The following is a 24,433-nucleotide window of genomic DNA, read 5'->3' as shown; positions in this document are numbered from 1 at the left end:
TTTGGTCTCATTTATACTTTGTAATTAAAATATAATGAACATCAAGGAATCCAACTCTGGTCTTCTCTCTCTCTCTTGCCAACTGTTCTCTCTTTTCCTTGCCCAGCTGACAACCCTTCACCGTTTTCTCCAGGCCGTCTCACCCAGAGGTCTGAGTAGACACAGCTAAGTGGGTAAGGGAAGAGGCTGGATGGATCAGGCTAGACCATGGGATTCCTGTATCCTACTTAGCAACCTGAGGAGGAAATTCAATTTAGTCTGGGACCTCATCAGCTTTCTGACTCTGTAAAGTCAGGAAGAAAAAGGGGCCTTACCCACCAGAAAGGACACCAAACGGAGCTGCAATTATTCCCTGCTTTGAGACATCTCCTCATGGAGGAGTAAAGGGAACAGCAGAAAGTATATTATACTATAGGCCAGAAGTTCTTAATGCATTATTTATTATAGATGGAGAGTCACCAATCTCCAACTTTACTAGGAATTATGAGTCAGAGAAAGCAACATAAAGAAATACTCTTGGCCGGGCGCGGTGGCTCACACCTGTAATCCCAGCACTTTGGAAGGCCGAGATGGGCGGATCACGAGGTCAGGAGATCGAGACCATCCTGGCTAACACAGTGAAACCCCATCTCTACTAAAAATACAAAAAATAAGCCAGGCATGGTAGCGGGCACCTGTAGTCCCAGCTACTCACGGAGGCTGAGGCAGGAGAATGGTGGGAACCTGGGAGGCAGAGCTTGCAGTGAGCCAAGATCGCGCCACTGCACTCCAGTCTGGGTGACAGAGCCAGACTCCTTCTCAAAAAAAAAAAAGAAATACTCTTTTGGCCGGATACAGTGGCTCACGCCTGTAATACCAGCACTTTGGGAGGCTAAGGCAGGCAGATCACTTGAGGTCAGGAGTTCAAGACCAGCCTGGCCAATACGGTGAAACCCCATCTCTACTAAAAAAAGAAAAATTAGGCCGGGCGCGGTGGCTCAAGCCTGTAATCCCAGCACTTTGGGAGGCCGAGGCGGGCGGATCACAAGGTCAGGAGATCGAGACCACAGTGAAACCCCGTCTCTACTAAAAATACAAAAAATTAGCCGGGCGAGGTGGCGGGCGCCTGTAGTCCCAGCTACTCAGGAGGCTGAGGCAGGAGAATGGCGGGAACCCGGGAGGCGGAGCTTGCAGTGAGCCGAGATCGCGCCACTGCACTCCAGCCTGGGCAACAGCGTGAGACTCCGTCTCAAAAAAAAAAAAAAAAAAAAAAAAAAAAAAAAAAGAAAAATTAGCTGGGCATGGTGGCGGACACCTGTAATCCCAGCTACTCAGGAGGCTGAGGCAGGAGCATCGCCTGAACCCAGGAGTTGGAGGTTGCAGTGAGATCCTGCCATTGAACTCTAGCCTGGGCGACAGAGTGATTAGACTCAGTCTAAGATTATTTCTTTTTTTGAGATGGAGTCTCGCTCTGTCGCCCAGGCAGAATGATCTTGCCTCACTGCAACCTCCACCTCCTGGGTTCAAGTTATGCTGATCCTTGTCAAATACAGATAAAGTTTAAGTTCCTCAGTGGGGCATACAAGATCCATAAATGGGCTCCATGTAACTATCCAGCTTCATCTCTTGGCCATTACGTGCTTCCCTCTTCTTACTCTAGAAATACTGACCTGTTTACAGGTTTCCAGACATAACGTGTTATTTTCATGTTTATGTGCTTTTGTGGCATGCAGCTTCTTCTGCCTAGAAATTTGATCACCCACTATCAGTTTTTCAGATAAATTCTTATTCATTCCTCAAGGATACATCTTTCCAGATACTCTCAAATTCAAAGGGAAAAAAAATTGAGCTTAATAAAAGTTTACTGAACTGAGTAATTTATTTCTCCTGCAAAAGTTTTGAGTTCCAGTGTTCAATCATCGCATGTGAGCCTTTTAGAGCTAAAATCTGGAAAGTCCCAGGAAACCATCCACGATTGGTTATTTTACACCATAAAGAGAGGAAATGTGTCATAATCTTTCCTTTTTCCTATATAATGTCTGCCAGATAAAACTGAACCGAAATGTTTAAAACACTGAGTCAATCAGACAAAAATAGAGGTAACCAACCTAATTACCTAAAGAACTAAACACTTGCCCGATTTAAATGGTACCAGATTTGTTCTTTATTCCTCAGCAAGTAGGCTGTTAAAAAAACTAGTGTGCCAGGGCCAGACACAGTGGCTCACACCTGTAATCCCAGCACTTTGGGAGGCCGAGGCGGGCGGATCACAAGGTCAGGAGATCGAGACCATCCTGGCTAACATGGCGAAACCCCATCTCTACTACCATCTCTACTAAAAATACAAAAAATCAGCTGGGCGTGGCAACGGGCGCCTGTAATACCAGCTACTCGGGAGGCTGAGGCAGAAGAATGGCGTGAACCCAGGAGGCAGAGCTTGAGGTGAGCTGAGACCATGCCACTGCACTCCAGCCTGGGCGATAGAGCAAGACTCTGTCTCAAAAACAAACAAACAAAAAAACTAGTGTGCCAGGCGCGGTGGCTCACATCTGTAATCCCAGCACTTTAGGAGGCCAAGGCGAGTGGATCACGAGGTCAGGAGTTCGAGACCAGCCTGGCCAATATAGTGAAACCCCATCTCTACTAAAAATACAAAAATTAGCCGAGCATGGTGCTGGGTGCCTGTAATCCCAGCTACTCGGGAGGCTGAGGCAGGAGAATCACTTGAACTTGGGAAGTGGAGGTTGCAGTGAGCTGAGATCACGCCACTACACTCCAGCCTGGACAACAAGAGTGAAACTCCGTCTCAAAAAAAAAAAAAAAACCCTACTATGCATAATACTTCTGATATTACCAATGCAGTATAGGCAAATAAACAGAAAAGAAGAAAGCAGATAATAAAAAACTTCTGATGAATTAACACCTGTTCATCACCAGATTCCTGCTTGTTTACACTATTAAAACCTATGAGTAAGTACTGGGCAGAAAAGGCCAATCACCAACTGCACATCAATGTCTACTCAGAAAGCTGGTAACTGAGAAAGGCTCAAGAACAACTGAAGGAGCAGGCATGTTTCTCCCACACTGAACATAGGGAATATCACTAAAAACTCAATGTGTGTGCGAATACTGCACTATTAGGTCTAATTATAACACCAATTAACCATTTGAAACTAAAAAGGTCAGAGAAGAGGAGAAAAGAAATTAATCTTATTTGGTTACTATGTTACCTGTTATTCAGCAAAATGTTAGAACACTTAATATCCCGATGCAGGAAATTCTTTTTGTGACAGTAATCCAATCCTTCCATTAGCTGTTTCATGAACGACTTGATATGGTCTTCAGAAAAGTGTACCAAACCAGATTCTAGCAGTCCCATTAAGTCATGGTCCATATACTCAAATACAAGGTAAAAGGCACCTACATAAGACGAAAAAAAATTAAAAACAAGAAAAAAAAAGAATGCTGAAGTAACAATGCCTCAATCCTAATATAATTTTGGAGTTGACCATAGACTGTCTAGAAAAAACCCTTGAATTTTATAGATGAAGAAACTGAAACTAAGAGTAGTTGAATAATTAGCCCTTCCTAATAATAAATAACGGAGCTAACATTTGAATTAATCTTCTGTGGCTGGGCGCGGTGGCAGATGCCTGTAATCTCAGCACTTTGGGAGGCCGAGGAGGGCGGGTCACTTGAGGTCATGAGTTCAACACCAGCCTGCCCAACATGGTGAAACCCCATTTCGACTAAAAAAAAAATACAAAAATTAGTTGGGCATGGGTGGCACGTGCCTATAATCCCAGCTACTTGGGAGGCTGAGGTGGGAGAATCACTTGAACCCAGGAGCTGGAGGTTGCAGTGAGCTAAGATGGTGCCACTGCATTCCAGCCTGGGTAACAAAGCAAGACTCCTTCTCAAAAAAAAAAAAAAAAAAAAAAAAGGCCGGGCGTGGTGGCTCACACCTGTAATCCCAGCACTTTGGGAGGCCGAGATGGGCGGATCACGAGGTCAGGAGATCAAGACCATCCTGGCTAACACAGTGAAACCCCATCTCTACTAAAAATACAAAAAATAAGCTAGACGTGGTGGCGGGCACCTTCAGTCACAGCTACTTGCGGAGGCTGAGGCAGGAGAATGGTGGGAACCTGGGAGGCGGAGCTTGCAGTGAGCCGAGATCGCGCCACTGCACTCCAGCCTGGGCGACAGAGCCAGACTCCTTCTCAAAAAAAAAAAAAAAAAAAAAGGAATTAATCTTCTGATTCCTAGTCTAGTACTGTATGGCCTACTCACCTCTTCGTGGGGGCAACTGTCCTGATCGGGTTGCACTACTAGGCTGTTTTTTTAAGACAGACTCTCACTCTGCCACCCATGCTGGAGTGCGGTGGCACTATCTCAGCTCACTGCAACCTCTGTCTCCTGGGTTCAAGCCATTCTCCTGCCTCAGCTTCCCGTGTAGCTGGGATTACAAGCATGCGCCACCAAGTCCCGGTTAATTTTTATATTTTGAGTAGAGACAAGATTTCACCATGTTGGTCAGGCTGGTCTCAAACTCCCGACCTCAGGTGATCCGCCCACCTGGGCTTCCCAAAGTGTTTGGATTACAGGCGTCAGCTACCACACTCAGCCTTTTTCTATCTTTTTTTGAGACAGAGTCTCATTCTGTTGCCCAGGATGGAGCGCAGTGGCATGATCATGGCTCACTACAGCCTCAAACTCCTGGGCTCAAGCAAATCTTCCACCTCAGCCTCTCATGTAGCTGGGAATACAGGCACACGCCGCCACACCCAGTTAATGTTTTTCACTTTTTGTAGAGACAGGGTCTTGCTATGGTACCCAGGTTGGTCTCTAACTCTTCGGCTCAGGCAATCCTTCCATCCCAACATCCCAAAGTGCTGAGGTTAGAGGCATAAATCACTGTGCTCAGCCTGTCTTATTAGACTTTAAGGACCTAAGTCAGTTAGCAAATTACAGACCTTAGACCAGAGCCAGCCTGCTGCTTGTTGCTGTAAATGAAGTTGCATTTGTAACACAACCATGCCCATTAGTTACATATTATTGATGACTATTTTGTAAAGGTTTTTATACAAGTTAACAGGACTCAATATGCCAGGGACAGCATAATAAATGTATTACAAATTATTAGTGAAATTCATAGTACTGGCCGGGCATGGTGGCTCACGCCTATAATTCCAGCACTTTGGGAGGCCAAGGCAGGAGGACTGCCTGAGGTCAGGAGTTCGAGACCAACCTGGCCAACATGGTGAAACCCCATCTCTACTAAAAAAAAATACAAAAATTAGCCAGGCATGATGGCAGGCGCCTATAATTCCAGCTACACGGGAGGCTAAGGCAGGAGAATCGCTTGAACCCAGGAGGCAGAGGTTGCAGTGAGCCAAGACTGCACCATTGCACTTCAGCCCAGGCAACAAGAGCAAAACTCCATCTCAAGAAAAAAAAAAAAAAAAAGAGGCTGGGTTCATGCCTGTAATCCCGGCACTTTCGGAGGCCAAGGTGGGCAGATCACTTGAGGTCAGGAGTTCGAGACAAGCTTGGCCAACATGGTGAAACCCTAACTGCCAAAAATACAAAAATTACCTGGGCGTGGTGGCATGCACCTGTAATTCCAACTACTCAGGGAGGCTGAGGCATGAGAATTGCTTGAACCTGGGAGGCAGAGGTTGCAGTGAGCCAAGACAGCGGCACTGCACTCCAGCCTGGGCAAAAAGAGCAAGATTCCATCTCAAAAAAAAGAAAGGAAAAAAATAAAATCGTAGTATTTAAAAATTGAGAGAAAAATGAATCAACGAATTCAATCCCTTAAATTTGGGGCTGTGTTCAGTGACTTATGCCTGTAATCCCCACATTTTGAGGAGCTGAGGTGAGAGGATTGCCTGAGCTTTGGAAACCAGACTGGGCAAAATAGTGAGACACCATCTCCACAAAAAAATTTATAAATTAGCTAGGTGTGATGGTGCTTGCCTGTATTCCTGGACACTCGGGAGGCCGAAGCAAGAGAATCATATGAGCCCAGGAGTTCGAGGCTACAATAAGCTGTGATTGCACCAATGTACTCTAGCCTGGGTGAGAAAGCAAGATTCCGTCTACAAAAAACGAAAAAAAAAGAAGTATGGCCGGGCGCGGTGGCTCACGCCTGTAATCCCGCACTATGGGAGGCCAAGACGGGAAGATCACAAGGTCAGGAGATCAAGACCATCCTAGCTGACACAGTGAAACCCCGTCTCTACTGAAAATACAAAAAAATGAGCCAGGCGTGGTGGTGGGCGCCTGTAGTCCCAGCTACTCGGAAGGCTGAGGCAGGAGAATGGCGTGAACCTGGGAGGTGGAGCTTGCAGTGAGCAGAGATCATGCCACTGCACTCCAGCCTGGGTGACAGAGCGAGACTCTGTCTCAAAAAAAAAAAAAAAAAAGACCAGGCTGGGCAATACAGCAAAATCCTGTTTCTACCAAAATTTTTAAAAATCAGCCAGGAGTGCTGTCTAGTCCTAGTTACTTGGGAGGGTGAGTCAGGAGGATCACTTGAACCCAGGAGTTCAGTTACCGTGAGCTGTGATCATGTCACTGCACTGCAGCCTGGGTGACAGAGCAAGATTCTGTCTCAAAAAACAAAAAAAGAGAGAAAGAGAGAGGGAGAGAAAGTAAAAGTAGTAACACAGAGAAAACCCAAAATATTAGGAATATAATCCAAAGTGACATTGGCTGGGTGCGGTGTCTGTAATCCCAGCACTTTAGGAGGCTAAGGTGAGCAGACCGCTTGAGCCCAGGAGTTAGAGACCTGCCTGGGCAACATAGAGAGATCCCGTTTCTACTAAAAATATAAAAAATCAGCTGGATGTGGTGGTGCATGCCTGTTGTCTCAGCTAATCAGGAGGCTGAGGCATGGAGAATCACTTGAGCCTAGAGGTTGAGGATGTAATGAGCTATGATCACCACTGTACTCCAGCCTGGGTGACACACTAAGACTCTGTCTCAAAAAATAAAAATTAAATTAAAATAATATATAAAATAATATCATACTTAACCTATCCAGATGACAATTTTTTTTTTGGAGACAGGGTCTTGATCTGTTGCCCAGGCTCAAGTACAGCGACACTATCTCGGCTCACTGCAACCTCTACCTCCCGGGTTCAAGCAATTCTCCTGCCTCAACCTTCCCAGTAGCTGGGATTAAAAGTGCCCAGCACCATGCCCAGTGAATTTTTGCATTTTTAGTAGAGAGGGGTTTCACCACGTTGGCCAGGCTTGTCTCAAACTCCTGACTTCAGGTGATCCACCTGCATTGGCCTCCCAAAGTACTGGGATTATAGGCATGAGCAACCACACCTAACCCAGATGACAATTTTTTAAAAAGATATACTTGGCCGGGTACACTGGCTCACGCCTGTAATCCCAGCACTTTGGGAGGCCGAGGTGGGCGATCACCTGGGGTCAGGAGTTTGAGACCATCCCAGCCAAATGGCGAAACCTTGTCTCTAATAAAAATACAAAAATTAGCCGGTAGTGGTGGCGTGTGCCTGTAATCCCACCTACTCCAAAGGCTGAGGCAGGAGAATCACTTGAACCCAGGAGGCGGAGGTTGCAGTGAGCCAAGATTTTGTCGCTGTACCGCATCACTGCACTTGAGCCTGGGCGACAGAGTGAGACTCCTTCTCAAAATTTAAAAAAAAAAAGATATACTCAATGTTGCGGATGATACACTGAGATGGACACCCACTGGACATACTATTTTTCTTAAAAGGAATCTGACATTAAATATGAAAATCCATTTGACCAAATAACTCTTACATCAAAAATGCTATACAATGAAAATAAGGCCGGGCGCGGTGGCTCACGCCTGTAATCCCAGCACTTTGGGAGGCCGAGGCGGGCGGATCACAAGGTCAGGAGATCGAGACCACGGTGAAACCCCGTCTCTACTAAAAAAACAAAAAATTAGCCGGGCGCGGTTGTGGGCGCCTGTAGTCCCAGCTACTCGGGAGGCTGAGGCAGGAGAATGGCGTGAACCCGGGAGGCGGAGCTTGCAGTGAGCCGAGATCGCGCCACTGCACTCCAGCCTGGGCGACAGAGCGAGACTCCGTCTCAAAAAAAAAAAAAAAACAAAAAAAAACAATGAAAATAAATCATAATGCAAAGATTTATGCAGAAAGATACTCAAGGCATTGCTATTATGTTTTTGGGGTTTTTTTTTTTTTGAGACAGAGTTTTGCTCTTGTCACCCAGGCTGGAGTGCAATGGCGTGATCTCGACTCACTGCAACCTCCGCCTACCGGGTTCAAATGATTCTCCTGCCTCAGCCTCCCAAGCAGCTGAAGATTACAGGTGCTTGCCACCATGCCCAGCTAAATATTGTATTTTTAGTAGAGATGGGGTTTCAACATCTTGGCCAGGCTGGTCTCGAACTCCTGACCTCAGGTGATCAACCCGACTCGGCCTCCCAAAGTGTTGGGATTACAGGGGTGAGTCACTGCACCTGGCCTATTATTTTTTTTTTAATTGAAAATTGGCAACTAATTGCTCAACAGGGACTGGTAAATTTGGGTTCATGTTTATGCATAGCCATTAAAATGTGTTAATGATATGAGAAATTGCTTATGACAACACTAAATAACCTTTATAATAATTGGTTATTATACAACACTAAATAACCTTTGATCTTAGCTTTGTTAAATACAGTAGATATGGCATAAAGTACTAAAAAGCAGGGCTTTCAAAGTACTAAAAGCAGGGCTGAGTGTGGTGGCTCACCCTTGTAATCCCGGCTCTTTGGCAGGCTGAGGCGGATGATTGCCTGAGGTCGGGAGTTCGAGACCAGCCTGGTCAACATGGTGAAACCTGGTCTCTACTAAAATTATAAAAATTAGCTGGGAGTGGTGGCACGTGCCTGTAATCCCAGCTACCCAGCTACCTGGGAGGCTGAGGCTGAGGCTGAGGGAAGAGAATCGCTTGAACCTGGGAAGTGGAGGTTGCAGTAAGCCAAGACAGAGCCAATGCACTCCAGCCTGGGTGAGAGAGTGAAACTCTGTCTCAAAAAAAAAAAAAAAAAAAAAAAAACTAAAAGCAAATATACCAAAATGTATTAATACTTCAGTGGTTTCCCATGGATGGCGGTAGCATATAGGGAGAAAATAGGAGATAAACTACTACCATCTTCTTTTTCTTCTATGTTTTCAGTTTTTCCACCAAAGGCATACATGCATCATATCCATTCATTCACTTATTATTTTATAATTTAAAAAAAAAACACACACACACACACACACGAGGCCAGGCATGGTAGCTCACTCCTGTAATCCCAGCACTTTGGGGGGCCAAGGTGGGCGGATCACCTGAGGTCAGGAGTTTGAGACCAGCTTGACCAACATAGCGAAACCCCCCCTTAACGAAATATACAAAAATAAACCTGGCATGATGGCGCATGCCTGTAATCCCTGCTACTTGGGGGCTGAGGCACAAGAATCACTTAAACCTGAGAGGCAGAGGTTGCAGTGAGCCAACACCGCACGACTGCAATCCAGCCTGGGCGACACTGTGAGACTCTGTCTGACAATAAATAAATAAATAAGAAAGAAAGAAAGAAAAAAGAAAGGCAAAGATTGAACCAGTCTACCCTGTAAAAATGTGATTCTTTGCTGGTACCTTTATCCTTCTTGAAATCCAGTGCATCTTGTTTATCTGTGACAATTTCCTTCATGTTAACAACACTTCGGTGGATTAACTGACGAAGAATTTTGATTTCACGAATGGCTGTGATTGGGAAGCCCTCTTTCTCATTGTCTAGTCTCACCTTCTTCAGAGCCACTAGTTCTCCTGCCGAAACAAATGTAAACTGTTATTACCAATGAGCATTTTTGGCCACTATTGTGAACCAGCAATAAACTTAGTGCTTACTTTAATGCTTACACACGAGATACTTATACACCTTTAAAAAGTAAACTCTAGGCTGGGCGCAGTGGCTCACACCTGTAATCCCAGCAGGTGGGCGGATCACCTGAGGTCAGGAATTCGAGACCAGCCTAGCCAACGTGGTGAAATCCCGTCTCTACTAAAATACAAAAATTAGCCGGGCATGGTGGTGGACGCCTGTAATCCCAGGTACTCGGGAGGCTGAGACAGGAGAATCGCTTGAACGCAGGAGGCAGAGGTTGCAGTGAGCAGAGGTTGCAGTGAGCCGAGATCACATCATTGCACTCTACCCTGGGTGACAGGATGACTCCTTCTCAATAAAAAAACAAAAAAGGAAATTCTATATTCCCTTTCTTGGTTTTAATTTTATCTTAAGATATGGATTTTTTCTTTTTTTGGAGACAGTCTTGCTCTGTCACCCAGGCTGCAGTGCAGTGGCGTGACCTCCGCTCACTGCAACCTCCGCCTCCTAGGTTCAAGTGATTCTCCTGCCTCCGCCTCCTGAGTAGCTGGGACTACAGGCGTGTGGCACCATGCCCAGCTAATTTTTTCTATTTTTAGTAGACACGGGGGTTTCACCACGTTAGCCAGGATGGTCTCAATCTCCTGACCTTGTGATCTGCCCACCTGGCCTCCCAAAGTGCTGAAATTATAGGCATGAGTCACCGCACCCAGCTGGAGAGTTTTAAAAGTTATAATTATAGTATTCTTTTGGAAACCTTTGATCTACTCAATTAACTTTTGGAGACAAAATTAGAACTAAAAATTTGGCCAAGCATGGTGGCTCACGCCTGTAATCCCAGCACTTAGGGAGGCTGAGGTGGGTGGATCATTTCAGGTTAGGAGTTTGAGACCAGCCTGGAGTTCAAGCCTGGCCAACATGGTAAAACTCCATCTCTACTAAAAATACAGAAATTAGCTGGGCTTGGTGGCATGTGCCTATAATGTCAGCTACTCAGGAGGCTGACGCAGGGGTATCACTTGAACCCAGGAGGCAGAGCCTCCAGTGAGCAGAGACTGACCCACTGCACTCTAGCCTGGATGACAGTGCAAGACTCTGTATCAAAAAATAAAAATAAAACAAGGCCCAGCGCTCACACCTATAATCCCAGCTCACACCTACAATCCCAGCACTTTGGGAGGCCGAGGCAGACAGACTGCTTGAGGTCAGGAGTTCAAGACCAGCCTGGATGACATAGTGAAACCTTGTCTCTACTAAAAACAACAAAAATTAGTCAGGTGTGGTTGCACATGGTCTGTAATCCCAGTTACTCAGGAGGCTGAGGCAGGAGAATGGCGTGAACCCGGGAGGCGGAGCTTGCAGTGAGATCACACCACTGCACTACAGCCTGGGGGACAGAGCAAGAGTCCGCCTCCAAAAAAAAAAAAAAAAAAAAAAAAAACACGTCAGAATTTACTTTTGCTAAGTCCACTTAAGATATTAGGAATGCTAAATTGTTAACATTCTGACATCTAAAATTTTGTGGCAATATTTACCGGTGTCTTTGTCCTTGGCTTTATATACTTGGCCATAGGTTCCTTCTCCAATAATCCCAATAATGTCAAACTTGTCCACACAGCGTTTCCCCCAGTCGCTTTCTGTTTGTCTTCTTTCTCCATAACGAGGACAACAAATTCTAAAAAGGAAAAACAACAAAACAGTTATTTAAGAAAATGAAGTTGGCCTGGCGCGGAGGCTCACGCCTGTAATCCCAGCACTTTGGGAGACCGAGGCAGGCAGATCACGAGGTGAGGAGATCGAGACCACCCTGGCTAACACGGTGAAACCCCGTCTCTACTGAATATACAAAAAATTAGCCGGGCGTGGTGGCGGGTGCCTGTAGTCCCAGCTACTCAGGAGGCTGAGGCAGGAGAATTGCTTGAACCCAAGAGGCGGAGGTGACAGTGAGCCCAGGTCATGCCACTGCACTCCAGCCTGGGTGACAGAGCGAGACTCCAACTCAAAAAAAAAGAAAATGAAATCTAGTCAAAGAAAAAGGATTCTTTTATGATGATTTCACTAACTCCTGTATCTTTTTTTTTTTTTTTTGAGATGGAGTCTTGCTCTGTCACGAGCTGAATTTAAAAAGCTTTTATTCTTCCTTAGTACTCTACAGGCAGGCGCCACAACGCCCAGCTAATTTTTGTATTTTCAGTAGAGATGGGGTTTCACCATGTTGGCCAAGATGGTCTCGATCTCTTGACCCTATGATCCGCCCACCTCGGCCTCCCAAAGTGCTGGGATTACAAGCGTGAGCCACCGCACCCAGCCACTCCTGTGGAGTATCTTTTATATATTTTTTACTAAAAAGTCAGAAATTAAACGATATGAAATATATAAAGACGCAGTCGGCCATGGTGGTGGGCGCCTGTAGTCCCAGCTACCTGGTAGACAGAGGCAGAAGAATCGCTTGAACCTGGGAGGCGGAGGTTGCAGTGAGTGGAGTTTGCGCCACTGCACTCCTGGGCAACAGAGATTGCGCCACTGCACTCCTGGGCAATAGCCTGGGCAACAGAGTGAGACTCTGTCTCAAAAATAAATAAATAAATAATAAATAAATAAATAATAAATAAAAACCTAACATAAAATACATAAACAAGCCGGGCTCAGTGGCTCCTGCCTGTAATCCCAGTACTTTAGCAGACTGAGGCAGGTGGATCACGAGGTCAGAAGTTCAAGACCAGTCTGACCAAGAAGGTGAAACCCATCTCCACTAAAAATACAAAAATTATCCAGGTGTGGTGGTGTACACCTGTACTCCAGCTACTCTGAGGCAGGAGAATTGCTTGAATCCAGGAGGCAGAGGATACAGTGAGCAAGATCGCACCACTGCACTCCAGCCTGGGTGACAGAGTGAGACTCGGTCTCAAAAAAAAAAAAAAAAAAAAATACACAGTCTCTCACAGTGTCTAAGGCACAAGGCTATAGCTTTAGGAAGACATAAGCTTAAATAACAGATTGCTTACTTTCTCACCTCTCTCAGGTATGGCTTCAACTATAAAATGGGAAATTAATCGCTACATGCTAAGGCTACTATGAAAATATAAGGCCAGACACGGCGGCTCATGCCTATAATCCCAGCACTTTGGGAGGCCAAGGCGGTGGATCACCTGAGGTCAGGAGTTCGAGACCAGCCTGGCCAACATGGTGAAACCCCCAACTCTGCTAAAAATACAAAAATTAGCCTGGTGTGGTGGCGTGTGCCCATAATCCCAGCTATTCGGGAGGCTGAGGCAGGAGAATCGCTTGAACCAGGGAGGCGGAGGTTGTGATGAGCAGAGACAGCACCACTGCATTCCAGCCTGGGCAACAAAGAACGCAACTCCGTCTCAAAAATATATATATATAAAACTATGACAATAATACGTGCTCAATAAATAACTATTTTTATTATTAAGAGAGAAATGCTAACAATCAGAAGATTAGACCCAGATTATACTCTATTTATGGCATGACAATTTATATGCTTTCAGAAAAAAAATCCCACATCTATTAATTTTTCATTAATGTGTACATGATTGACACATCCTGAATTTAAAAAGCTTTTATTCTTCCTCAGTACTCTAAATATTATGAATAAAAAAGACATAATGACATAAATGTTCTTAGTATATCTGGATTTGGGAATTTTCTGTTGTTCTAAAAACAGAGTTGGGTATCTGAGGGCACAGATGAATGACCTGGGTCTCCAAGGAAGGCTTCTGTCCACTAAAATAAAATAAAAGGTATACTTTGGGACCAAACTTCTATGATCTTACTGGTATAGGTTATAGAAGAAACATGAGAGATTTAGTTCAAAAGGAAGGGAGAAAACTATCATGAAAGATAGATTCCTCCAAAAACTTACTTTGGTCTCTTTTTATATGGTTGCTGAGGTGGTGTGATTGCCTTTGGTTCTGGAGAGTCTGGGGGAGACAGATCTCCACCAGGGAGCTCTGGAGGGAGAGGGAGGTCTGTGAGTAGGTGACGCGTCCTCTGTTCCTTCTCTTTCTTCACAGGTTTTGAAGGAAGAGTTTCTTTTGGACTAAACAATAAAGGGGAAGAGATGACAAAATTACAATTAAAGATATGCAAATAAAAATTTTCAAAGATCATAATGCCTGGTTACTAAAAGATTACATCTCATTTTTAAAGAAAAAGACCTGTAACATTAAAAAATATAATTTACCACAACTAAAGATACTTTTTTTTTTTTTTTTTTTGAGACAGAGTATCACTGTCACCCAGGCTGGAATGCAGTGGTGTGATCTTGGCTCACTACAACCTCTGCCTGCCGGGTTCAAGCGATTCTCCTACCTCAGCTTCCCAAGTAGCTGGGATTACAGGCATGTGCCACCACGCCCAACTAATTTTTGTATTTTTAGTAGAGATGGGGTTTCACCATGTTTGCCAGGCTGCTCTTGAACTCCTGGTCCCAATTAATCCACCCGCCTCGGCCTCCCAAAATGCTGGGATTACAGGCGTGGGCCACCGTGCCCAGCTGAGATAAATTTTATAAAAAGAAATCTATAGTATATTAAAGAAACGATCATTTTATTTGTGATATTACTTGCAGTTCCCTTCATCAAACTCTTAATATATCGTTCCTAAGATTTTATTCAGATTTTTATCAAGATGAAATAAAATTCACCTTGGCATGGTGGCTCACCCCTGTGATCCCAGCACTTTGGGAGGCTGAGACACGAGGACTGCTTGAGGCCAGGAGTTTGAGACCACCCTGGAAAACACAGTGAGACGCTATCACTACAAAGAATTAAAAAAAAAAAAAAATTAGGCTGGGCACGGTGGCTTGCGCCTGTAATCCCAGCACTTTGGGAGGCTGAGGCAGGCAGATCATGAGGTAAAGAGTTCGAGACCAGACTGGCCAACATAGGGAAACCCCATCTCTACTAAAACTACAAAAAATTAGCCGGGTATGGTAGCAAGTGCCTGTAATCCCAGCTACTCAGGAGGCTGAGGCAGGAGAATTGCTTGAATCTGGGAGGCAGAGGTTCCAGTGAGCCAAGATCGTGCCATTGCACTCCAGCCCAGGCGACAGTGCGAAACTCGTCTCAAAAAAAAAAAAATTAGAACAGGCTCACGCCTGTAATCCTAGCACTTTGAGAGGCTGAGGCGGGCAGATCACTTGAGGTCAAGAGTTGAAGATCCGCCTGCTCAGCCTGGTGAAACCGTCTCTACTAAAAACACAAAAATTGGCCAGGCACGGTGGCTCACGCCTATAATCCTAGCTAGCACTTTGGGAGGCCGAGGTGGGGAGACTGCCTGAACTCAGGAGTTAAGAGACCAGCCTGGGCAACACAGTGAAACCCAGTCTCTAATAAAATACAAAATTTAGCCAGGCGTGGCGGTGTGCACCTGTACTCTCAGCTACTCAGGAGGCTGAGGCAGAAGTGCTTGAACCCCAGGGGCAGAGGTTGCAGTGAGCTGAGATCACACCACTGCACTCCAGCCGAAGAGACAGAGTGAGACTCCATCTCAAAAAAAAAAAAAAAAAAAAAAAAAACCAGGTGTGGTGTTGTGTGCCTTGTAATCCCAGCTACTCGAGAGGCTGAGGCAGGAGAATTGCTTAAGCCTAGGAGGGGGAAGATGCAGTGAGCCAAGATTGCATGACTACACTCCGGTCTGGGTGACATCAAGACTCTGTCTCAAAAAGAATTAGCTGGGCATGGTGGTATATGTGTGTGGTTCCAGCTACTTGGGGGCAGATGGTGACGGGCAGTCCTGAGGTGGGAGCATCATTTGAGCCCAGGAAGTCAAAGCTACAGTAAGCCATCACCATGCCATTGCACTCCACCCTGGGCAACAAAGGGAGGCTCTGTCTCAAAATATAAAAAATTTAAAAATAGAAATAAAATGCAGGAAGTAATCATCTTAAATTCACAAAGTATCACTGCAACTCATGGAGTTCATTGAATTTACTCTACATTTTAGCAAAGATTTAAATAACAAACAAGAAGAGCTCAACAATTTAATACTATTCTATTGCTAAAGAGGTACAAAAACCTTGGCAAAAAGAAATAGTATTTTAGAATGCTTTGCCTGTAAGAAATATAAATTATTGAAGATATTTACAAAAAAAATAGAAATATAGCTAAGCTGTAAGTCAAAACTAATGAAAAATATACTGAATCATTCTGTTCACTTCAAAGCAGACAGCAAGCCTCTCTGACCAGCCAAAATAGATATCATCAAACTAAATATCTAAGGAGAAAGGGTCCAAGCAACTATTTCAGAATTATTAAGCCACACGGTGGCAGAAGCCTCTCATAATAATCAGCAAATTATAGTAGTCAGTGGGATTTTGTAAAAAGATAGCTTTCCAGGAATAGATCAGAAGAGTCAGTTTTCAATCCTGTTTTTTTTGAGACAGGGACTCACTTTGTTGCCCAGGCTGGAATGCAATGACACAATCATGGCTCACTGCAGCCTCAATTTCCCATGCTCAAGCAACAGTTCCAGCTTAGCCTCCTAAGAAACTGGGACCACGGCACATACCACCACACCAAGCTGATTTTTAAAATTTTTTGTAGAGACAAGGTCTTGCCATATTGCCCAGGCTAGTCACAAACTCCTGGACCTCCCCAAGTGGTCCTCTTGCCTCGCCTCCTACCACGTATGGCCCAGATACAATTTTTTGCCTATCTCAATTTATTAATAAGTGATAGACGGCCGGGCGCGGTGGCTCAAGCCTGTAATCCCAGCACTTTGGGAGGCCGAGACAGGCAGATCACTAGGTCAGGAGATGGAGACCATCCTGGCTAACCCGGTGAAACCCCGTCTCTACTAAAAAATACAAAAAACTAGCCGGGCGAGGTGGCGGGCGCCTGTAGTCCCAGCTACTCAGGAGGCTGAGACAGGAGAATGGCCCGAACCCGGGAGGCGGAGCTTGCAGTGAGCTGAGATCCGGCCACTGCACTCCAGCCTGGGCGACAGAGCGAGACTCGTCTCAAAAAAAAAAAATAAAAAAAAAAATAAAAAAATAAATAAATAAATAAAAATAAGTGATAGACAAATTTTGTGCCAAGAGCTGGATGTGGTGGCTCACGCCCATAATCCCAACACTTCGGGCAGCCAAGGCAGGCCGATCAGTTGAGCCCAGGAGTTCAAGACCAATCTGGCCAACATGGTGAAACCTCGTCTCTATTAAAATACAAAAATTGGGCTGGGCTCGGTGGCTCATGCCTATAATTCCAGCACTTTGGGAGGCCGAGGTAGGCGGATCACGAGGTCAGGAGATTGAGACCACGGTGAAAGCCCGTCTCTACTAAAAATACAAAAAAATATTAGCTGGGCACGGTGGCAGGCGCCTGTAGTCCCAGCTACTAGGGAGGCTGAGGCAGGAGAACGGCGTGAACTCGGGAGGCGGAGCTTGTAGTGAGCCGAGATGGTGCCACTACACTCCAGCCTGGGCGACAGAGTGAGACTCCATCTCAAAAACAAACAAACAAACAAATTAGCTGGGCATGGTGGCATGTGCCTGTAGTTCCAGCTATTGTGAGACATGAGAATCACTTGAACTGGGGAGGTCAAGGTTGCAGTAATCCAAGATCATGCCATTGCATTCCAGCCTGGGTGACAGGGCAAGACTCTCTCTCAAAAAAAAAAAATTGTGCCATGCACATCCTCAGAAAAAATAAGACATCTCTAGTATAACAGACTAACTCATGTCTACAAATAAAATCAGGCCACATAGGTCTTCTCTATTCCTTCACAGTATCAGACGGTTGAAAAAGATCTGAGAACCTTAACCACAGGGAATCTTCTCTATTTTTATGACAAGTAGTTATAAAGGAAAACATTGGTGCTTTGCATGAATATTTCCTAGATCACAAAGATCTATCTCTTGCAATGTATCTTTTTAAAGAATACTGTTGCCCCTTGTGTGAAATTTTAAATACTTTCCATAAAAGAATGTCATTTAGTCAAAATACAAGAACATAAATCTCAACGGCTATTGACTCCTGCCAATTTTTATCGTTTTAATCCCTTGTAAATCAGACAGAATACAATACAATATAGGTTAGTTTGTACCACATCAACCAGAACTGGGGTAGTCAATGGAGTGTAAAATGATCATCTGAAACTTTCTGTTAATAAAGTTTCAGACAGATAAACATGCAACATTATTATAATGTGCACTCAGATTTTTCCATCCTAGGAACAAAGCTCATTACCAGAAAACTCTTTGAATCACAATGTAATATAAATTTTTTTTTTTTTTTTTTTTTTTTTTTTGAGACGGAGTCTCCCTCTATTGCCCAGGCTGGAGTACAGTGGTGCAATCTCGGCTCACTGCAACCTCTGCCTCCTGGGTCCAAGAGATTCTCCCGCCTCAGCCTCCCAAGTAGCTGGGACTACAGGCGTGTGCCAACACGCCCGGCTAGTTTTTTTGTATTTTTAGTAGAGACGGGAGGGGGGGTGTTTCACCATATTGGCCAGGTTGGACTCGAACTCCCGACCTCGTGATCCACCCACCTCAGCCTCTCAGAGTGCTGGGATTACAGACAAGAGCCACCATGCCCGGCCAACACAGAGTTTTTAAATTATTCTAATTTTTAAGATGTTGAGGGAAAAAAAATTGTAATTTCTCAACCACTGTCAGAATATTCTTTACAAATCTCAATTTCTCATTATTCAAAATAGATTTCTTCTTGGTTTGGCTTCACTAGAAGAACAAGAGAAATCAGGCTGAGCAAGGTGACTCATGCCTGTAATCCCATTACTTTGGGAGCCAAGAAAGGAAGATTCCAAGAGCCCAGGAGTTCAAGACCAGCCTGAGCAGCACAGTGAGACCTTATCTCTAAAAAAAATAAAGTTAGCTGGGCCTGGTGGCATGCACTTCTCGTCCCAGCTACTATGGAGGCTGAGGTGGGAGGATCACTTGAGCCAGGGAGGGAGGTCAAGGTTGCAGTGAGCCATGATCGTACCACTGCACTCCAGTCTAAGTGACAGAGCAAGACTCTGTTTTTCTCACACACACACACACACACACACACACACACACACACACACAGAGGCAGGGTGCAGGGGCTCACATCTGTAGTCCCAGCACTCTGGAAGGTCAAGGCAGGCAGATCACCTGAAGTCAGGAGTTCAAGACCAGCCTGGCCAACATGGTGAAACCGCATCTCTACTAAAAATACACAAATTAGCTGGGCATGGTGCACGCCTGAAATCCCAGCTACTCGGGAGACTGAGGAAGGAGAATTGCTTCAACCCAGGAGGCAGAGGTTGCAGTGAGCCAAGATCACCCCACTGCACTCCAGCCTGGGCGACAGAGCGAGACTCTGTCTCAAAAAAAAAAAAAAGAAAAAGAAAAAAAGAAAAATTAAGGTATTTTAATTATCTCATCATCATTGCAAATAAATTCAGTCTATGGCTTTTTGTCTGTTTGTTTGGAGACAAGATCTTGCTCTGTCACCCAAGCTGGACTGCAGTGGTGCAATCATGGCTCACCGCAGCCTCGAGGCTCAAGTGATTCACCCACCACAACATTTCAAGTAGCTGAGACTACAGGTGCACACAACCAAGCTGGCTAATTTTTTTTTTTTTTTTTTTTTTTTTGAGACGGAGTCTTGCTCTGTCGCCCAGGCTGGAGTGCAGTGGCCAGATCTCAGCTCACTGCAAGCTCCGCCTCCCGGGTTCCCGCCATTCTCCTGCCTCAGCCTCCCGAGTAGCTGGGACCACAGGCGCCGCCACCTCGCCCAGCTAATTTTTTTTGTGTTTTTAGTAGAGACGGGGTTTCGCCGTGTCAGCCAGGATGGTCTCGACCTCCTGACCTTGTGATCCGCCCGTCTCGGCCTCCCAAAGTGCTGGGATTACAGGCTTGAGCCACCGCGCCCGGCCCTTTTTTTTTTTTTTTTTAAGAGACAGGGGCCAGGCACAGGGGCTCACGCCTATAGTCCCAGCACTTTGGGAGGCCGAGACGGGGGGTCATGAGGTCAGAAGATCAAGACCATCCTGGCCAACATGGTGAAACCCTGTCTCTACTAAAATACAAAAAAAAATTAGCCAGGTGTGGTGGCACCCGCCTGTAGTCCCAGCTACTCAGGAGGCTGAGTATTCTCCACTTCCCTGAACCTGGGAAGTGGAGAATACAGTGAGCCGAGATCGAGCCACTGCACTCCAGCCTGGCGACACGGTAAGACTGTCTCCCCGCAAAAAAAAAAAAAAAAAAAAAAAAAAAAAAAAAAAAAAAATGGGACGCCCAGACTCTGGTCTCAAACTCCTACCTGAAGCAATCCTCCAGCCTTGGCCTCCTAAAGTGCTGGGATCACAGGCATCAGCCACCATGACCAGCCAGTCTGTGTTTCATATTTAGGTTTTGTTTTCTCCAATGTTTACTTTATGAGTTCAAATAAAGTGCTAATACAGGTTAGGTACTCCCTTATCCAAAATGCCTCAAACCAGAGTGTTTCAAATTTTAAAAAGTTTTAGATTTTGGATGATTTGCATTATACTGGATGAGCATACTCAATGCAAAAATCTAAATACTGAAAAGCTCCAATGAGCATTTCCTTTGAGTATCATGTCAGCACTCAGAATGTTTCCGATTTTGGAGGATTTCTAGATTTTTGGATTAGGGATATTGAATCTGTATGAAAAATGTACATTGCTTCTAAAATACTACATTTTTAGCATGTTTATTTCAAGACAGAATGAGTGTTTGATAGGTTATGTCCTACCAGTTCAGGATATACAATTTGAATAGAGGTCAAATCCTGTTTCAACAAATTCCAATGTTGGAATTTAAAACCTTGAAACTTGAAAATTTAATGACAGCCTCAAAACTACAATGCTTAACATTATTACCTTTAGCATAGGACACTCAGTATTATAAAGGGTTGAGGACATGCGGTACATGCGAAATGAGTCTATCACAGGGGAGCAGATACTATACATCAGTCATTAATTGAAAAGTCACTACCAGGAAGCGCTGATATACCCTATCCATATCAGTAGTTCCTAGTTCCCTATTTATACCTATACACAAATTCACATTTGGTAATTAGGTTTCATAATACATGTGTAATTTAAAAACCTACCAAGCTCTAGGACTGCCCAACTTTTAGAATATGAATAGTATTTTGGAATCTGTGATGACAGAACTGAATCTGTGGGTATAATGGAAACACTTCTAATAAAAATACTGTTAATAAAAAAAAGAATATAGACCAGGAATGGTGACTACCACCTGTAATCCCAGCTCTTTGGGATGCTGAGGTAGGCATATCACTTAAGGCCAAGAGTTCGAGACCAGCATGGCCAACATGGTGAAACCCTGTCTCTACTAAGAATACAAAAACTTAGCCAAGTGTGGTAGCTTGTTCCTGTAATCCCAGCCACTTGGGAAGCTGAGGCATGAGAATCACTTGAACCTGGAGGCAGCGGTTGCAGTGAGCCAAGATCGCACCACTGCACTCCAGCCTGGGCAACAGAGCAAGATCCTGTCTCAAAAAAAAAAAAAAAAAGAAAAATATAAAATTTGTAAATATTGGCCGGGCGCGGTGGCTCAAGCCTGTAATCCCAGCACTTTGGGAGGCCGAGACGGGCGGATCATGAGGTCAGGAGATCGAGACCATCCTGGCTAACACGGTGAAACCCTGTCTCTACTAAAAAATACAAAAAAAAACTAGCCGGGCGAGGTGGCGGGCGCCTGTAGTCCCAGCTACTTGGGAGGCTGAGGCAGGAGAATGGCGTGAACCCAGGAGGTGGAGCTTGCAGTGAGCTGAGATCGCGCCACTGCACTCCAGCCTGGGCGGCAGAGCGAGACTCTGTCTCAAAAAAAAAAAAAAAAAAAAAAAAAAAAATTTATAAATATTTAGGCCAGGGGTGGTGGCTCACGCTTGTACTCTCAGCACTTTGGGAGGCCAAGGCAGGCGGATCATGAGTGAGAATCTACCTCAAATATAAAAAATAAAAATAAAAAATAAATTATAACTATTTAAAACACATTGGGCCGGGCACGGTGGCTCACGCCTATAATCCCAGCACTTTGGGAGGCCGAGGTGGGCGGATCACGAGGTCAGGAGATTGAGACCATCCTGGCTAACACGTCTCTACTAAAAATACAAAACAATCAGCCAGGCGTGGTGGTGGGCACCTGCAGTCCCAGCTTCTAGGGAGGCTGAGGCAGGAGAATGGCGTGAACCCGGGAGGCGGCGGAGCTTGCAGTAAGCGGAGATCGCGCCACTGCACTCCAGCCTGGGTGACAGAGCGAAACTGCCTCTCAAAAAAAAAAAAAAAACACTGAATTTTTCAATAGATAATTTGCCAATTTTAACAGCGTAAACTACTTTAAACATGATCATTTATCTCCTTCCCCTTGAAGTTGGTTGTTTAAAACGTGATTTCAGACTAGGCATGGTGGCTCACGCCTGTAATCCTAACACTTTAGGAGGCCAAGGCAGGTGTATTGTTTGTGTCTAGAAGTTCAAGACTAGCCCGGACAACACAGTCAAACTCCATCTCTACAAAAAAGTACAAAAATTAGCCAGGCATGATGGTACACGCCTGTAGTCCAAGCTACTTGAGAGGCTGAGGTGGAAGGATCGCTCCAGCCTAGCAAGTAGAGGCTACAGTGAGCCATGCTCAGGCCACTGAACTCCAGCATGGGCGACAAAGGGAAAACTTGTCTCTGAAAAAGAAAAAAAAAAGAAAAGAAACAGTGATTTCACTGCTATTTACAAACTTTTATCAAAAATTTAGTTGAGCCAGGGCAAGGTGGCTCACACCTGTAATGCCAGCACTTTGGGAGGCCAAGGCGGGTGGATCACTTGAGGGCAGGAGTTCAAGACCAGCCTGACCAACATGGTGAAACACTGTCTCTACTAAAAATACAAAACTCAGACCATGCGTGGTGGCACAAGCCTGTAATCCCAGCTATTCGGGAGACTGAGGCAGCAGATTCGCTTAAATCCAGGAGGAGGAGGTTGCAGTGAGCCGAGATCGTGCCACTGCATTCCAGCCTGGGTGACAGAGTGAGACTCTGCCTCAAAAAAAAAAAAAAATTTAGTTGAGGCAAGCATAGTGGATCTCACCTGTAATCCCAGCACTTTGAAAGGCTGAGGCAGGTGGATTGTTTGAGGCCAAGAGTTAGATACCAGCCTGGCCAACATGGCATAACCCCTCTCCACTAAAAATATAAAAATCAGCAGGCATGGAGGCACATGTCTGTAATCCCGGCTACTTGGGAGGCTGAGGCACAAGAATCATTTGAACCTGGGAGGCGTAGGCTGCAGTGAGCTGAGCTCATACCACTGCACTCCAGCCTGGGTGACAGTGAGACACTCTGTCTCGGAAAAACAAAAAAAAATTTTGTTGAGTGTTCACTTCGGCAGCACATACACTAAAACCGGAACAATGCAGAAAAGATTATCACGGCCCCTGCACAAAGATGACACAAATTCGTGAAGTGTTCCCTAAAAAAAAAAAGTTTAGTTACGTACATAAAAAATGGAAACCAAGCATCTCATTCTACTAGGAAAATCCTGGTTCATTTGGAGTGTACTGAACTTACAGAGATACAGCCTTTAAAAATAATGTAGACTCCCTTGAAGTTCAGTACACTCCAAATGAACAAGGCTATTAGAAAAACAGAGCAAGGCCAAGTGAGGTGACTCAAGCCTGTAATCCTAGCACTCTGGGAGGCAGAGGCAGGTGGATCACCTGAGATCAGGAGTTCCAGACCAGCTTGGCCAAAATGGTGAAACCCCATCTCTACTAAAAACACAAAATTAGTGGGGCATGGTGGCACGTGTCTGTAATCCAGCTACTCAGGAGGCTGAGGCAGAAGAATTGGTTGAACCTAGGAGGTAGAGGTTGCAGTGAGCAGAGATCACACCATTGCACTCCAGCCTGGGCAATAAAAAGCGAAACTCTGTATCGAAAAAAAAAAAAAAAAAGCCAGGTGCGGTGGCTCACACCTGTAATCCCAGCACTTTGGGTAGCCAAGGCAGGCAGATCATAAGGTCAGGAGTTAAGAGAACAGCCTGGCCAACCTGGTGAAACCCCATCTCCACTAAAAATATAAAAAATTAGCCAGGCGTGGTGGCATGCGCCTGTAATCCCAGCTACTTGGGAGGCTGAGGCAGGAGACTCGCTTGAACCTGGGAGGTGGAGGTTGCAGTGAGCCGAGATAGCGCCACTGCAGTCCAGCCTGGGCAACAGGACGAGACTCTGTTTCAAAAAAAAAAAAAGAAGAAGAAAAAAGAAAAGCAGAGCAGAAGTGCTGGGCGCAGTGGCTCACACATGCAATCCCAGCACTTTGGAAGACCAAGGTGGGCAGACTGCTTGAGCTCAGGAGTTCGAGACCAGCCTGTGCAACATGGCAAAACTTGGTCTCTAATAAAAATTAAAAAAAAAAAAAGCCAGCCAGGCATTGTGCTTGTAGTCCCAGCTACTCAGGAGGCTGAGGCCAGGAGGTGAAGATTGCAGTGAGGCAAGATCACACCAGTGTACCCCAGCCTGGGTGACAGTGAGATTCTGTCACAAAAAAAAAAAAAAAGAAAGAAGAAAAGATGATTTTAA

The 24,433-nt window shown here is 45.1% G+C and overlaps 1 protein-coding gene and 1 non-coding gene across 19 annotated transcripts in view; one reads left to right on the top strand and one right to left on the bottom strand.

Moving 5' to 3' along the window:
* Positions 1-24,433, bottom strand: part of CDK12 (cyclin dependent kinase 12) — a 110,528-nt gene that overhangs the window by 64,690 nt on the left and 21,405 nt on the right. For all 18 annotated transcript variants that reach the window (XR_007720090.1, XR_007720093.1, XR_007720094.1 and 15 more), the window contains 4 exons: positions 13,752-13,928; positions 11,401-11,540; positions 9,637-9,807; positions 3,210-3,399 (listed from right to left, as the gene is read on the bottom strand). Coding sequence is in view for 3 of the 18 variants with exons in the window: in XM_050762539.1 (XP_050618496.1) it covers positions 3,210-3,399; positions 9,637-9,807; positions 11,401-11,540; positions 13,752-13,928 (678 nt within the window). In the remaining 15 variants the exon portion in view is untranslated. The remainder of the gene's footprint in view (positions 1-3,209; positions 3,400-9,636; positions 9,808-11,400; positions 11,541-13,751; positions 13,929-24,433) is intronic.
* LOC126939995 (U6 spliceosomal RNA) lies at positions 23,229-23,333 on the top strand. Its single transcript, XR_007720528.1, has one exon. It is a non-coding gene; the product is annotated as a U6 spliceosomal RNA (small nuclear RNA).

The sequence above is a fragment of the Macaca thibetana genome, chromosome 16, assembly GCF_024542745.1.
Source record: "Macaca thibetana thibetana isolate TM-01 chromosome 16, ASM2454274v1, whole genome shotgun sequence".
NCBI lineage: Eukaryota > Metazoa > Chordata > Mammalia > Primates > Cercopithecidae > Macaca > Macaca thibetana.
This window is presented reverse-complemented; position numbering and strand designations above follow the sequence as displayed.